This window comes from Poromitra crassiceps (assembly GCF_964638095.1).
Source record: "Poromitra crassiceps genome assembly, chromosome: 15".
NCBI classification, from domain to species: domain Eukaryota; kingdom Metazoa; phylum Chordata; class Actinopteri; order Beryciformes; family Melamphaidae; genus Poromitra; species Poromitra crassiceps.
In genome coordinates this window covers 41,559,492-41,573,617 of record NC_139634.1, presented here as the reverse complement: position 1 = coordinate 41,573,617, position 14,126 = coordinate 41,559,492, and the positions used below count along the sequence as shown (strand labels likewise).

The following is a 14,126-nucleotide window of genomic DNA, read 5'->3' as shown; positions in this document are numbered from 1 at the left end:
GGACCGGGGATTATAAAAATGGGGATTTAGGATTTATTTTTGGGAGATTGTTGTAGCCGCTCCCCCAACCCTTCTAACCTCCATTCCCTAGCAGGCTTTTAGTGCAACTGATGTGTTTTCACTTACTTACGTTAAAGGGGCAGTTTCATGTTTCTGACCTAAACAGCGATCCGGGGCGTAATACGGCGCGCGGCATGCGGAGGGATACGGACGTTCTACAGCTGAGAGGATGTAGTGCCAAAAGGACTGTTTGACAGCGAGGTCAAGCACTGAAAATGTTGCCAATATAGCATACATTTAAAGTGATATTGATTTGTTGAGGTGAGCCCTTTTTTAGGCGGCTAAAATCTCTCTCACAGCACAGCGCTGTCACCTAGTTTGGATGTCCCCACTTTGCAGGCTTTTCCTCATCATTATACTCACAAGTATAGCAATACACACACACACACACAAACCTGTCAAAACCAATCAGGCTGCTTCCGTCATGGCAGACACGAACACATGCCCTGAGACACCCAAACACACGGCAGCCACAAATCCATTCAGGCGTGAACACCGGAGTATAGGCACAAGCACAAGCACAAGCACACACACACACACACACACACACACACACACACACACACACACACACACACACACACACACACACACACACACACATACAGGGGGCTTATGGATTGTTTACTGCAGGCTCATAGTTGGCTTTCTTATGGGGGTTTTGCTTTTTCGTTCTTGCCCACACACACAAACACACTCACATGCACACACACAAACACGCACACACAAACTCACTCACATGCACGCACGCACACACGCACGCACACACAAACACACTCACATGCACGCACATGCATGCACGCACACACACAAACACACTCACATGCACGCAGACGCATGCACGCACGCACACACACACGCACACACAAACACACTCACTTGCACACGCGCACACACAGCTTTTGCCAATGCCTCGGCCACAATCAAGCAGCACTTCAATATCCCCTGCAGGCTGACAGCTTTACGACTTATTCAATAGGGACTGATAAATTCAACGGGACAGATCAGATTGATTGATTAAATACTTAAAAGACAGAAGCAGCGGACGATAGTAGAAGAACTATTGACGCCTTCAACGATCCTGCAGGGATCTGACAGCACGCGTCTTCCTTCTGACTAGAAATATGCAACACACGTGACAGCACGCGTCTTCCTACTGACTAGAAATATCCAACACATGTGACAGCACGCATCTTCCTTCTGACTAGAAATATCCAACACACGTGACAGCACGCGTCTTCCTTCTGACTAGAAATATCCAACACACGTGACAGCACGGGTCTTCCTTCTGACTAGAAATATCCAACACACGTGACAGCACACGTCTTCCTTCTGACTAGAAATATCCAACACACGTGACAGCACACGTCTTCCTTCTGACTAGAAATATCCAACACACGTGACAGCACGCATCTTCCTTCTGACTAGAAATATCCAACACACGTGACAGCACGCGTCTTCCTACTGACTAGAAATATCCAACACACGCGACAGCACGCGTCTTCCTTCTGACTAGAAATATCCAACACACGTGACAGCACGCGTCTTCCTTCTGACTAGAAATATACAACACACGTGACAGCACACGTCTTCCTTCTGACTAGAAATATCCAACACACGTGACAGCACACGTCTTCCTTCTGACTAGAAATATCCAACACACGTGACAGCACGTGTCTTCCTTCTGACTAGAAATATCCAACACACGTGACAGCACGCGTCTTCCTTCTGACTAGAAATATCCAACACACGTGACAGCACGCGTCTTCCTTCTGACTAGAAATATCCAACACACGTGACAGCACGTGTCTTCCTTCTGACTAGAAATATCCAACACATGTGACAGCACGTGTCTTCCTTCTGACTAGAAATATCCAACACACGTGACAGCACGTGTCTTCCTTCTGACTAGAAATATCCAACACACGTGACAGCACGCGTCTTCCTTCTGACTAGAAATATCCAACACACGTGACAGCACGTGTCTTCCTTCTGACTAGAAATATCCTACACACGTGACAGCACGTGTCTTCCTTCTGACTAGAAATATCCAACACATGTGACAGCACGCGTCTTCCTTCTGACTAGAAATATCCAACACATGTGACAGCACGTGTCTTCCTTCTGACTAGAAATATCCAACACACGTGACAGCACGGGTCTTCCTTCTGACTAGAAATATCCAACGCACGTGACAGCACGTGTCTTCCTTCGGACTAGAAATATCCAACACACGTGACAGCACGCATCTTCCTTCTGACTAGAAATATCCAACACACGTGACAGCACACGTCTACCTTCTGACTAGAAATATCCAACACACGTGACAGCACGTGTCTTCCTTCTGACTAGAAATATCCAACACATGTGACAGCACACGTCTTCCTTCGGACTAGAAATATCCAACACACGTGACAGCACGTGTCTTCCTTCTGACTAGAAATATCCAACACACGTGACAGCACGGGTCTTCCTTCTGACTAGAAATATCCAACACACGTGACAGCACACGTCTTCCTTCTGACTAGAAATATCCAACACACGTGACAGCACACGTCTTCCTTCTGACTAGAAATATCCAACACATGTGACAGCACGTGTCTTCCTTCTGACTAGAAATATCCAACACATGTGACAGCACACGTCTTCCTTCGGACTAGAAATATCCAACACACGTGACAGCACGTGTCTTCCTTCTGACTAGAAATATCCAACACACGTGACAGCACGGGTCTTCCTTCTGACTAGAAATATCCAACACACGTGACAGCACACGTCTTCCTTCTGACTAGAAATATCCAACACACGTGACAGCACGTGTCTTCCTTCGGACTAGAAATATCCAACACACGTGACAGCACGCATCTTCCTTCTGACTAGAAATATCCAACACACGTGACAGCACACGTCTACCTTCTGACTAGAAATATCCAACACACGTGACAGCACACGTCTACCTTCTGACTAGAAATATCCAACACACGTGACAGCACACGTCTTCCTTCTGACTAGAAATATCCAACACACGTGTAGGGATGGGTATCGTTAAGGAATTAACGATACTAGTACTCTTATCAATACTGCTTATCGATCCGGTACTTTAACGGTACTCTTATCGGTACTCTTATCGGTACTTTTTGTTATTTTTAAGAGAAAACCCCCCCGAAACTGACGGGACTGGTTGTTGTCGGTTCTTTTTGTTATGAGAAAGGGGGGAAAAAGAGACATTAACCTGGTCACAGTTAGGTGGCACTCATTTATCCTTTCCTGTCATTCTCCCACTAGCTGCCATGGTGAAGGGGTTTGTGCTTGGACCAGGGAGAGGGGGCAGTAGAGGGAGGAGGGGTGGGAGTGGGAGTGGGACTGGGCTGGTTCATTGTAGCTGCAGGCTCAGCTTTAACAAAAAAAGTTGCAAAATCTTAATGGGTGCGTTTTTATTATTCATTTAAATATCCTAAAATATCCTTCTACCACACTGTGTTAATACCAACATTCAGCTAGGGAAACTGAAAGCATCATAAAAATAAAGCAAGACAGTATCTGTCTGCTGTACTTCCCCCCAAATCACTAAATATCCCCCACGACAACTGAGATGATGACCGTCACCTGACGATTTATATCAGACTGTATTTATGATGATGAACACACCCAAACAGCGGGGAAATGTTTACTACTCTCGTCTTAATCATGACCATGTTCACATAGTTACCTGATGAGGTAGACTGGGTAACACAACCGTGGCATCATTGACAGGAGATGATGGAGGGCGAGCTAGCTTGTCAAAAACTGTGCATTTCTCCGTTTGAATTTGATGCACTTTGGCTAAGTGTTTAGACAAATTGCTCGTGTTTCCACCTTTACTAGCGAAGGATTTATTGTACTTGCTGTGACAACATGAGTTGTCACCATCGAATCGAGTGAAGTACAACCACACTCTAGATCACTTCGTTCTTTTGGCCATTCTTAACGTGTTCTGCTGCTCTGCTCAGTTGTTCCCTGTGTGCATGTGTGGTGGGTGCTGTCAGGCACGCCCCCAGCCCCTCCCCTCTCTCAGTCTCCTCACTCCAGTCTGACTCTGCTCTCGTCTCGGGGCAGCAGCTGTGTCTCTCTCGTCGGAGAGAGAGCAACGCGGAAAAGATGATCTCTTTTCTTGTTCGGAAATCGCAAAAAACACATTCATAAGCCTGTCTTACGGAGTTGGTGAGATAAAATGTGCAAGATAACGTAACGTTTATGTACACACACAGGTTTGGAGGCAGGCTATACACACAGGTTTGGAGGCAGGCTATGCACACAGGTTTGGAGGCGTGCTCTATGCACACAGGGTCGGAGGCAGGCTATACACACAGGTTTGGAGGCAGGCTATGCACACAGGTTTGGAGGCAGGCTATGCACACAGGTTTGGAGGCAGGCTCTATGCACACAGGTTTGGAGGCGTGCTCTATGTACACAGGTTTGGAGGCGTGCTCTATACACACAGGTTTGGAGGCAGGCTATGCACACAGGTTTGGAGGCGTGCTCTATGCACACAGGTTTGGAGGCAGGCTATACACACAGGTTTGGAGGCAGGCTATGCACACAGGTTTGGAGGCGTGCTCTATGCACACAGGGTCGGAGGCAGGCTATACACACAGGTTTGGAGGCGTGCTCTATGCACACAGGTTTGGAGGCAGGCTATGCACACAAGTTTGGAGGCAGGCTCTATGCACACAGGTTTGGAGGCGTGCTCTATGCACACAGGTTTGGAGGCATGCTCTATGCACACAGGTTTGTAGGGCGTGCTCTATGCACACAGGTTTGGAGGCGTGCTCTATGCACACAGGTTTGGAGGCGTGCTCTATGCACACGGGTTTGGAGGCGTGCTCTATGCACACGGGTTTGGAGGCGTGCTCTATGCACACAGGTTTGGAGGCGTGCTCTATGCACACAGGTTTGGAGGCGTGCTCTATGCACACAGGTTTGGGCTATGCACACAGGTTTGGAGGCAGGCTATGCATACAGGTTTGGAGGCAGGCTATGCACACAGGTTTGGAGGCGTGCTCTATGCACACAGGTTTGGAGGCGTGCTCTATCCACACAGGTTTGGAGGCAGGCTATGCACACAGGTTTGGAGGCAGGCTCTATGCACACAGGTTTGGAGGCGTGCTCTATGCACACAGGTTTGGAGGCAGGCTATGCACACAGGTTTGGAGGCGTGCTCTATGCACACAGGTTTGGAGGCGTGCTCTATCCACACAGGTTTGGAGGCAGGCTATGCACACAGGTTTGGAGGCGTGCTCTATGCACACAGGTTTGGAGGCAGGCTCTATGCACACAGGTTTGGAGGCGTGCTCTATGCACACAGGTTTGGAGGCAGGCTATGCACACAGGTTTGGAGGCAGGCGTGCTTATTTTTTTTCGACTTCAGCGGCACGTCAAAACTAAGAGAGACGAAGGGGGCTGCGCTGATGTGATTACTGTGTTGGAACACCGCTGCTTTCAATCTGGAGCAAAATAACAAGCCTGTTTCAGACTGATTTATAATGCAGGGCACCACTCTACACAGTACACACACACACACAGACACACACACACACACACACACACACACACACACACAAATGAAGATCACCACACGCACAAAATTTATCTCTTATCTTTCTGACGTTTCAGACAGGCATATAAATGTGTTGATAAGGGTCTTGTAGCAGAACGCCGACAAGAAAAAAGACTTTGAGTTGAATTTTGTGTGCAGGAATCTTCATTTGTTTCTATAGGTTGATCTGAGGCACTTTTCCAGCGTCATTTTGAGGAGTGATATAATAATACAGTATGCACCGTCCATATTTATCATAAGATTTGCACACACAGATACACACATTATGCACAGATACATAGCCTACTGCATGTACATTAATACAAACACAAATGCATTCACACACGCAAACACATCTATCTGACGCAGTTGTGAGAAATGAAACAGATATATTATAGGCCATCCATTCATCATAATTTTATCAAAAATTATGGGGTTTTTTGAGACAGTGAAAACTTATGCACATAGAATTTCACATAATTGTTTTAGACTTCATTGCAATGTCAAAAATAAGAGAAAAATAAGAGAGAAATAAATGACACCCCGGTGTTGAAGTAAGCAGTGCAGGTTTAGTACACTAGGCTAGCTTAGCCACTGCGATTCGTTAGCAAGTACAGGTCACGTTGATCCCAATGGTGCCAACCGTGTTGAAATCCGTGGCTCGGTTGCGGAGGTATGTATGTGTTTGAACCATAGACATAAATAATACGGACATAGCCCATTCAATTTCTTCTACCTGGCGGAGTTCAAACGTTGGCCGTCACCATCTTGATTTTTCATCAGCAGAGTGGGAGGGAATGGGTTGAGTCCTTCCGCAGCTCACGTGAGATGGGAGTTTCCCAGACCCGCAGCTCCGCCTGCTATTGGTCGGTGGTCGGCAAGCTTCGTGATCACTGGACAGGCGATCTGTCAATCACCCCCTTTTCTATCATCTATTTTTACTCCAAACAGGCGAGTTATATAAGAAATGACCCCCCTTACAGTTGTTATGAAAAGGTGAAATTAGCTATATAGACCAAAACCGTGTTTTGCCCCTGCCTGGAAAGATGTTTAATCCTGTTATAAAGTTGGGCATTTTAACATGCCTACTGCCCCCGATGCCTAGTGGCCATTCGAGGAACTGCAGCTTTTCAATTCACTTCCGCGTCATCAGAGGGAAGGGGGTGGGCTTGTCCACTGGTTTGAACGCGTTAGCAAGTTTAGCAAGCTAATCGGCTAATCTGTGCATGGGTCGCGTGACGATGGCGTTGCAGAAGCTTTCGCTCGCCACTCTCTCATTCACTCTCGACCTCGCTCGACCACTCTCTCTCTCTCTCACGTGTGATGGGGTGGGGGGAGGGGCTTAGGCTACGAATGGACAGACATCTCATGCTACACACAGATGGACACGCATGTCTCTTATAGAAGCGGCTGCACCACTTAAAAATGGTGTTAAAATGATTATCATGCTACACTGCAGTTTCCAATCTAAGGGCCCAAACAACAGCCTGATTCATAATACATGTTACCCCTCTAAACACACACACGCACAACACACACACACACAGACACACACACACACACACACAACTCCATCCAGACCTAAACACAGAGAGACACTTTCTCAAACACACACAAGGTTGTAAATGATGCATTCTTTCCCGCAAACAAAAGTTTGGGGAAGCGAGGGAGAACTTTTCCTTCTTCTTCTCCTCTTTCTCAACAGCGTGGATCCATTCCGCCTGTTGTCTCGTGTGCCTGTTTGTTCTGCGGCTGTGCGTTCGTTTAATCACGCTCTGTACTCTGCCCCATCAAACATTCATGCGTTGTGCGCCTGTGTTGGCTGATGAGTAGCACTCAGAGCTAATATCAAACACACAGAGTTAATTTTTCAGAGGGTCCGAGACTGGAGGAGACGGGATTTCATCAAAACTGCATCAGGGTGTTTACAACACCGGTATCGTCTTGCTGTCAACTTCCTCCGCCTCAACTCGAGACTGAAAACTTTCTCCCAGCTTTCGTTGTTCAAACTGGGGTGAAAACAATTTGAGATGAAAAGAAAATGCATTGCAGAATCTAGAGTCTTTAGGGCGGTCCTTCGTGCAGAAGGGGCGGTGACATGCAGAACAGAAGCTGTGTGCTTATAGACGGTTTTCACCAGCTGCAACCCCACAGCACTTCCTTTTTCTCAGCTTCTTCTTGGGCGTTTTTTATGGCGGTTGGCATCCTTAAATCTTGTATTACCGCCACCTACTGAATTTTATCATCTTCACAGTGCTAACTATTTACAGTGTTCAGGGGGGGAAACACTGACATATTTTGATTATTTTCTTTTATTTTTGCTATGTTTGAATGTAAAGTTATAACTATGCGTGCAATAACATACTGATAGTCAGCTTTACTCTGTAACATGTAGCTTTCATTAGCCTCTCAGGCTAGCTCCGGACCAGACGACAACGCTTCCTACTACCCAGCGTGTGCACGTCTTCCGACAGGGGTGGTTGTTATCAACAACAACTACTACTAAGTACTAAACGACATAAAGACCGAAATAGGCTACGTTGTTACTGTGTCTAACGTTAACATTTAATACGACCCAAATATCAGCCTGCGCTCAGCTATGTATACAGGAAGTAAACCGGATATTCAGGTGGGTTGTGACCGTTCGTGATTGTTGTCAAGTTAAAACCGTCTATAAACGGATAAAACAGAATGAAATGTAACGTTGCTCGGGACATACATTTTCAATGTTTTAAAAAGCTCTCTGCGTGCTACAAAGTAGTACTCACGTTAGTTAGACCCAGCAGCGTCGACGTCAGCAAGCTTCCAGCGACGGAGCAACCCGAATGCACCGCCCACGAGGTTCCTGGTTGGTCAATTCAGATGTCTGTCACGCATCCTTTTTGGGGGGGGGGCTTGGGGGGGCGGGCGTTAAGCCCTTTTCCGAGTTGTGTTCCAGACGTAGATATCATCTACAGCTGGCACTGCCAAACTAGCTGCAAAGTCATTCTCAGTATCTCCAGTTTGTTTCATTATGGAGGAATAATGTGTGTGTGTGTGTGTGTGTGTGTGTGTGTGGGGGGGGGGGGGATGAAGGGGGGGGGGGGGATGTGCAACCCCTCAAAAAATCCTGCAGAGGACTCCGCAAGCAGTAGTTTAAAAACTAAATACATAAATACATAAATAAATACATAAAGCAATTTGTGATTTCAAGCATTTGTCTCAGATCTCTTCTGCCTGGCTGGCTGGAACACAGCGCTGTGTGTCAGGCCTATAAGCCCGGGATCCGTGCGCTGAATCTCTCATGTCAGACGAGACGCGTGGAGCGCTGCCCGGCTGCTGTTTGACCATTGGCAAACTGAGCCTGTCCGGTTCAATAACAACAAGAGCTTGATCCTCTTATCTCAACGGGCCTCTTTCCACACCTGCTCATCAGAACCGCCCGTGTGGATCCGTCCCTCCAATGCATTTTTAAACAGCCGGAGGACACAATGGGAAAAAAAAGGCAGACATGGAGAGACCGAGGAGCGAGAAGGATTCAATCGTTTGATTCCCGAAAGGCTGTGAAAAAACAAATCCATGCTTGAAATTCACCGGTTAAATACGTCTCAAACGTAGCGAGTCTGGTCTGTAAATGTGTTATAGTTTGTCAAACCACCTTGAGCGATGTATTATCCTTTAAAAAGCGCCGTCGTTTTGATTTCATTCGGTGTTATCAGACATTTGGTGTGAGGCGGTGTCACCTTCCTCACACGCTGAATAATATCTCACTTTGGAATGAAACTCTTCCATTTAAGCCCATATCTCTTTCGCGGCGAGACCGAGAGGCGGCACTGGCGCGACGGTAAAGAGACCCCCAGAGGCGGCACTGGCGCGACGGTAAAGAGACCCCCAGAGGCGACACTGGTGCGACGGTAAAGAGACCCCCAGAGGCGACACTGGTGTGACGGTAAAGAGCAGAGGAGAGAGAATAACAGAAAAGCTGTAAAAGGGGAGATGACACGAGAAGATTGCAGACTCACCTTCATGTGTCGCCGCCTCCTCCTGAAGCGCAGCAGCTCCTTGTGTTGGCGGGCGATGAAGTTGACGGCGGCGTACTCCAGCAGGGCCGAGAACACGAACAGCAGGCATACGGCCATCCAGATATCGATGGCTTTTACATAGGAGACCTGAAGGGGGCAGTGAGGAGAGGAGGTTAAGAGCATGGATGTATTAAAAGAACTGGATAGGGGACGTGCCACGCCCACCCATGCATTCGGACGGCGGTTGCTCATTGGCGCATGAAGCCATCATGGGGGCTTTTTCTTCCTGGTTTTACTTCCTGACCATGCAGCCCAAGGCGAAGTGCGCATGTGGCCATGACGTGTTCCATACGGCTCTTAGTGGCTTCCGAAGAAAAAAATGCCCCATAAAAAATTTGTTGATAATTAAAAGAGTCATTTTATACTTTGAGTGACACCCGGAAAAAATTCCCCTGGGTTTAACAGCTGCCGGAGTCCCCATGCAAGTGGATGGGAATTTTCCTTTCTGGGCTGCATGGCGTCACGTGACTTGCAATACAGAGCTTCGCCAGCATGTTCAAATAGCTTAAAAGCCCAGCGCTATTCCTGGGGGCTTGGTTAAGAGTCATAGTATATTAGACTGTAGAGGTGTGTCAACAAATCTGCCCGCCATCATGGAGGTCTATAGGAGAATTGGCTGTAAGCATATAGTAGTAATAATAATAATAATAATAATAATAATAATAATAATAATAATAATAATAATAATACTTCATTTTATTTATAAAGCGCTTTTCAATGACCCAAAGATGCTGACACAGTATATGAGTACATAGAAAACAAGATAACAACAGGCAACAGATACAAGTAAACAAGTAACACATCATCGATCAGGGATATATGGAAACAGAGGGGGGGAGGGAGAGTGTGGAGGGACAGGGGACAGACAGAAGAGAGGGAAGTGGAAAAAGGGGAGGAGGCGAGGTAGGAAGAGGTGGTTGAGGGTAGGGGAGGTTATAAGCTTGGGAGAACAGGTAGGTTTTGAGTCGGGATTTAAAAGTGGGGAGTGAAGGTGAGTAGTTAAATACGGTAACAACTAGGGGTGTTAAAAATAATCGATTATAAGATGCATCGCGATGCGGATGTGCACGATTCTGCATCGATTCACAATTTTATTTAAATATTATTTTTTAATAATCAAATAAAATATAATGGAAGTTACATGCAGTTGTTTATTTTAATGATGGATCATAATTCAATGCAATTCCAAATGCACTTTTATTTTAAAAGTAGCCACACAGTGAGAAAAAATCAAAGTGAGAAAAAATAAATCTTGTATTGCGGAAAAAAGTGATGCATCGATTTAAGATGCATCGAGATGCATCGATAATCGTAATCGAATCGTAGCCCTCTGAATCGTAATCAAATCGAATCGTGAGGCCAGTGAAGATTCACAGCCCTAGTAACAACCAGGCTAAAGAGAGCTAGCTAGTAGCAGCTTTTTGTGATAACGTCCTCAGTCAAAGTGAATAGTGGGAGGTGGATTTGTTTCCAAATGTAGGTTACTGCGACACAGTACAGTACACGGTCTTGTCTTTAGTCTCTACTCCAAAACACTAGCCTAGCTTGACAAGGTAGAATTAAACATGGCCATGTTCCCCACCTCACCCCCAGAACTTGGATGTGCCCATGTATTCTGGGCATCTCGTGGGATACGCACGCGCGCTCGATGGCCTCGCCCGCCTGGATGCTGATTGGTCCAGCCCACTGCCTTGATGGAGTTAAACCAATATGTTGGAGCTTGGATGGATCTCTCGCACAATCGTGATCTCGTGGCTCCAGCAGCTGCCTCACAAGGTCATGTGGCCACTGCCTTAACGGTTGAACTGGGCAGCAGCCAGTGTGGATGCGTGTGGGCTGCATGTGAAGCAGGACGGTGCATCATGTCACATTCCATTTGTGTTGGGAACTCGGAATTTACAAGGTTAAAGGTCGGTGATGTCCTGACCTCGGATTTCGTACCCGATCTTGCCGGCCCCGACCTCAAAATCCAAGATGGCAGACCCCGCCCTTCAATAGTAGCGCAAGTTGCAGTAAATACTGTTCGTCAGCACTTGGGTCTTATTTGTGTCTCATTAAATCAGCGGTACACAGAGTGTCTAACTTCTATCTGTGGACATGTTAGCTAGCCTTGGTACAGCTAACCCTGTCTGGTTTCCCCGATTGTTTTACTGGAACCCGGTCAACTCGGGTGCGACGTCATTCAACTGGGATCATTCCTAGTTCCCAATTCAAAAGGAACGCGTCATAAGAGCGTGTCAGTCAACTTTAGCTGAATAAAGAAAGGTCATGTTGAATGCAGCTTTCCATCACACTTCCTCGACTCTGCTCAGTCTGGCGGGCCGGGCAGATTAAGGGAACGCGAGACGGACACAAAAAGCAAAGGCACAAGATACAATCTTCGCACAAGGCCAGCCGAATGTCAATAGCTTTTACATAGGACGAGAGCGGTGTGAAGCAAGACGGACAGGGGTAAAGGACCGTCCGGACAGTAAGGGGCTAAACGAAGTCTGCTCGGATCATTGTCTGATTGCTATCTGCCCGTCAAGTACCATTATTCACCCCGGCCTATCATTACAACTCCCCATCTCCACGCGCAATTATGCCGTGCGGGTTGAGAGGGATATCCTCCTTCTCTCACGGAGGAGGCGAGCCCCGCAGTAAGCCCTTTTAAATCCAATTAAAGTGCGATCCGCTATCTCTCTCTACGCAAACACAGCACACATCCGGCCATGGCTCGGACTCGTTGTGATTGGAGCTCACTCACGCCGGGTCTGATGCTTAGGAAAACATTTATCTTCAAACGTCCCTCGCTCAGATTCCCCCCGCGGAGCCGCCGGGGGGCCGCGCGGATGCCTGAACGGTCAGCTAGGTCAGTGCGGGTTCAGTGCTCACGCAGGCGGGGAGGAGAGACGGAGGAGGGCAGGAAGAGGAAGCATTGCTGTGGAAGATTTCACGCTCACATGGTTCCTGTGGGTCCTTGAAAAGGCTGAAAAAGTCTTGAAATTCAATTCAATTTTTGGTCTGTCGTCGTCAGGCAGTTTGGTCTGTCGTCGTCAGGCAGTTTGGTCTGTCGTCAATGGCGAGTGAAATATGTCAAACGCAAACGGCAAACTTTGTCTGCATTTTGCTTTCCTGGAAAAATGTACTGCACCATTCCTATCACTCTCTGTAAATATGATACACAGCACGGAGAACCATCTCCTCTGAAGGCTGTTGAAAAACATTCTGGGAAAATTGCCAATAGAAGAAGTGGCTCCACCCATGCCCGTAACTACCATTGAGGACACCGAGGTCATGACCTCTGTATTTTTTTTCTTTTTTTTTTAAATAGCCCCGGCCCCCAGATCTATTCATCTGTCATTGATGTTTTAAAGCCCTCATAAATAACATGATATATGACATAGTTGATCAGAAATGCAACAATTTGCTTCCTCTCTGTGTGCTATATAGAAGGAAGAGACATAACTCACCACAACATTCACATTTTGCATTGGGGCTAGACTTTGGGGACAGTTCTATTGAAGTGAATGGGTAAGTAACTCCCCTGTAAGTGATGTTTGTGTAGATGGGCCATTGTATTTAATTGAGCAGTATTCTGCCGTGACCTGTATGCAGCATATATATTATGTGGGGAGACATTTATTTTTTGTATCATTGTAAAGCAACAGCACAGTAAAGAGGATATTAATCTAATATGATGTCTGTCGTTCTTTATAGAACTAGCCTCTTAACTTTGCTCTCAAAGTGCACCAGATTGAAGCATTTTACTTTCAAATGGACAACAATTTCTAACCTGGACCCCGCCCCCCACGCCGCGCTAAAATGACCTGGGTATTTCTCAAACCCTGTGGCTACGGCCATGGCTCCACCAACACAGTGAAGTGCAAAAGATCTAACAGTGGAGGATCCAAAGGCTGCGTGTGTCCTTCAGTACGGAGCAGGGTCAACACAATAAGTCAAATACGTTTGGTTTTCATCACTTCTGCCTTAATAAACGCTGTTGGACATTGTGTCCCAAGACACACCAATCAAACATTCTACAACAAACACAGACAATCACGGATGTTTGTTTGGTGTGCCATGGCTGTCTGTCCTTGTTTGGAGATGTTTGGTGTGCCATGGCTGTCTGTCCTTGTTTGGAGATGTTTGGTGTGCCATGGCTGTCTGTCCTTGTTTGGAGATGTTTGGTGTGCCATGGCTGTCTGTCCTTGTTTGGAGATGTTTGGTGTACCATGGCTGTCTGTCCTTGTTTGGAGATGTTTGGTGTGCCATGGCTGTCTGTCCTTGTTTGGAGATGTTTGGTGTGCCATGGCTGTCTGTCCTTGTTTGGAGATGTTTGGTGTGCCATGGCTGTCTGTCCTTGTTTGGAGATGTTAAAGCAGCGTGCCAAACTTGGCCCGCGCTCCGTTTGTTTTAGCCCACTATAGCATTTGACAAGCTCATGCGTA

The 14,126-nt window shown here is 46.9% G+C and overlaps 1 protein-coding gene across 2 annotated transcripts in view; it reads right to left on the bottom strand.

The window, feature by feature from the left end:
* The window catches only part of glra1 (glycine receptor, alpha 1), a gene marked incomplete at both ends in the record, with an annotated part of 228,698 nt that overhangs the window by 37,898 nt on the left and 176,674 nt on the right, over positions 1-14,126 (bottom strand). For both annotated transcript variants that reach the window (XM_083651477.1, XM_083651478.1), the window contains one exon: positions 9,637-9,783. In XM_083651477.1, the coding sequence (XP_083507603.1) occupies positions 9,637-9,783 (147 nt within the window). The remainder of the gene's footprint in view (positions 1-9,636; positions 9,784-14,126) is intronic.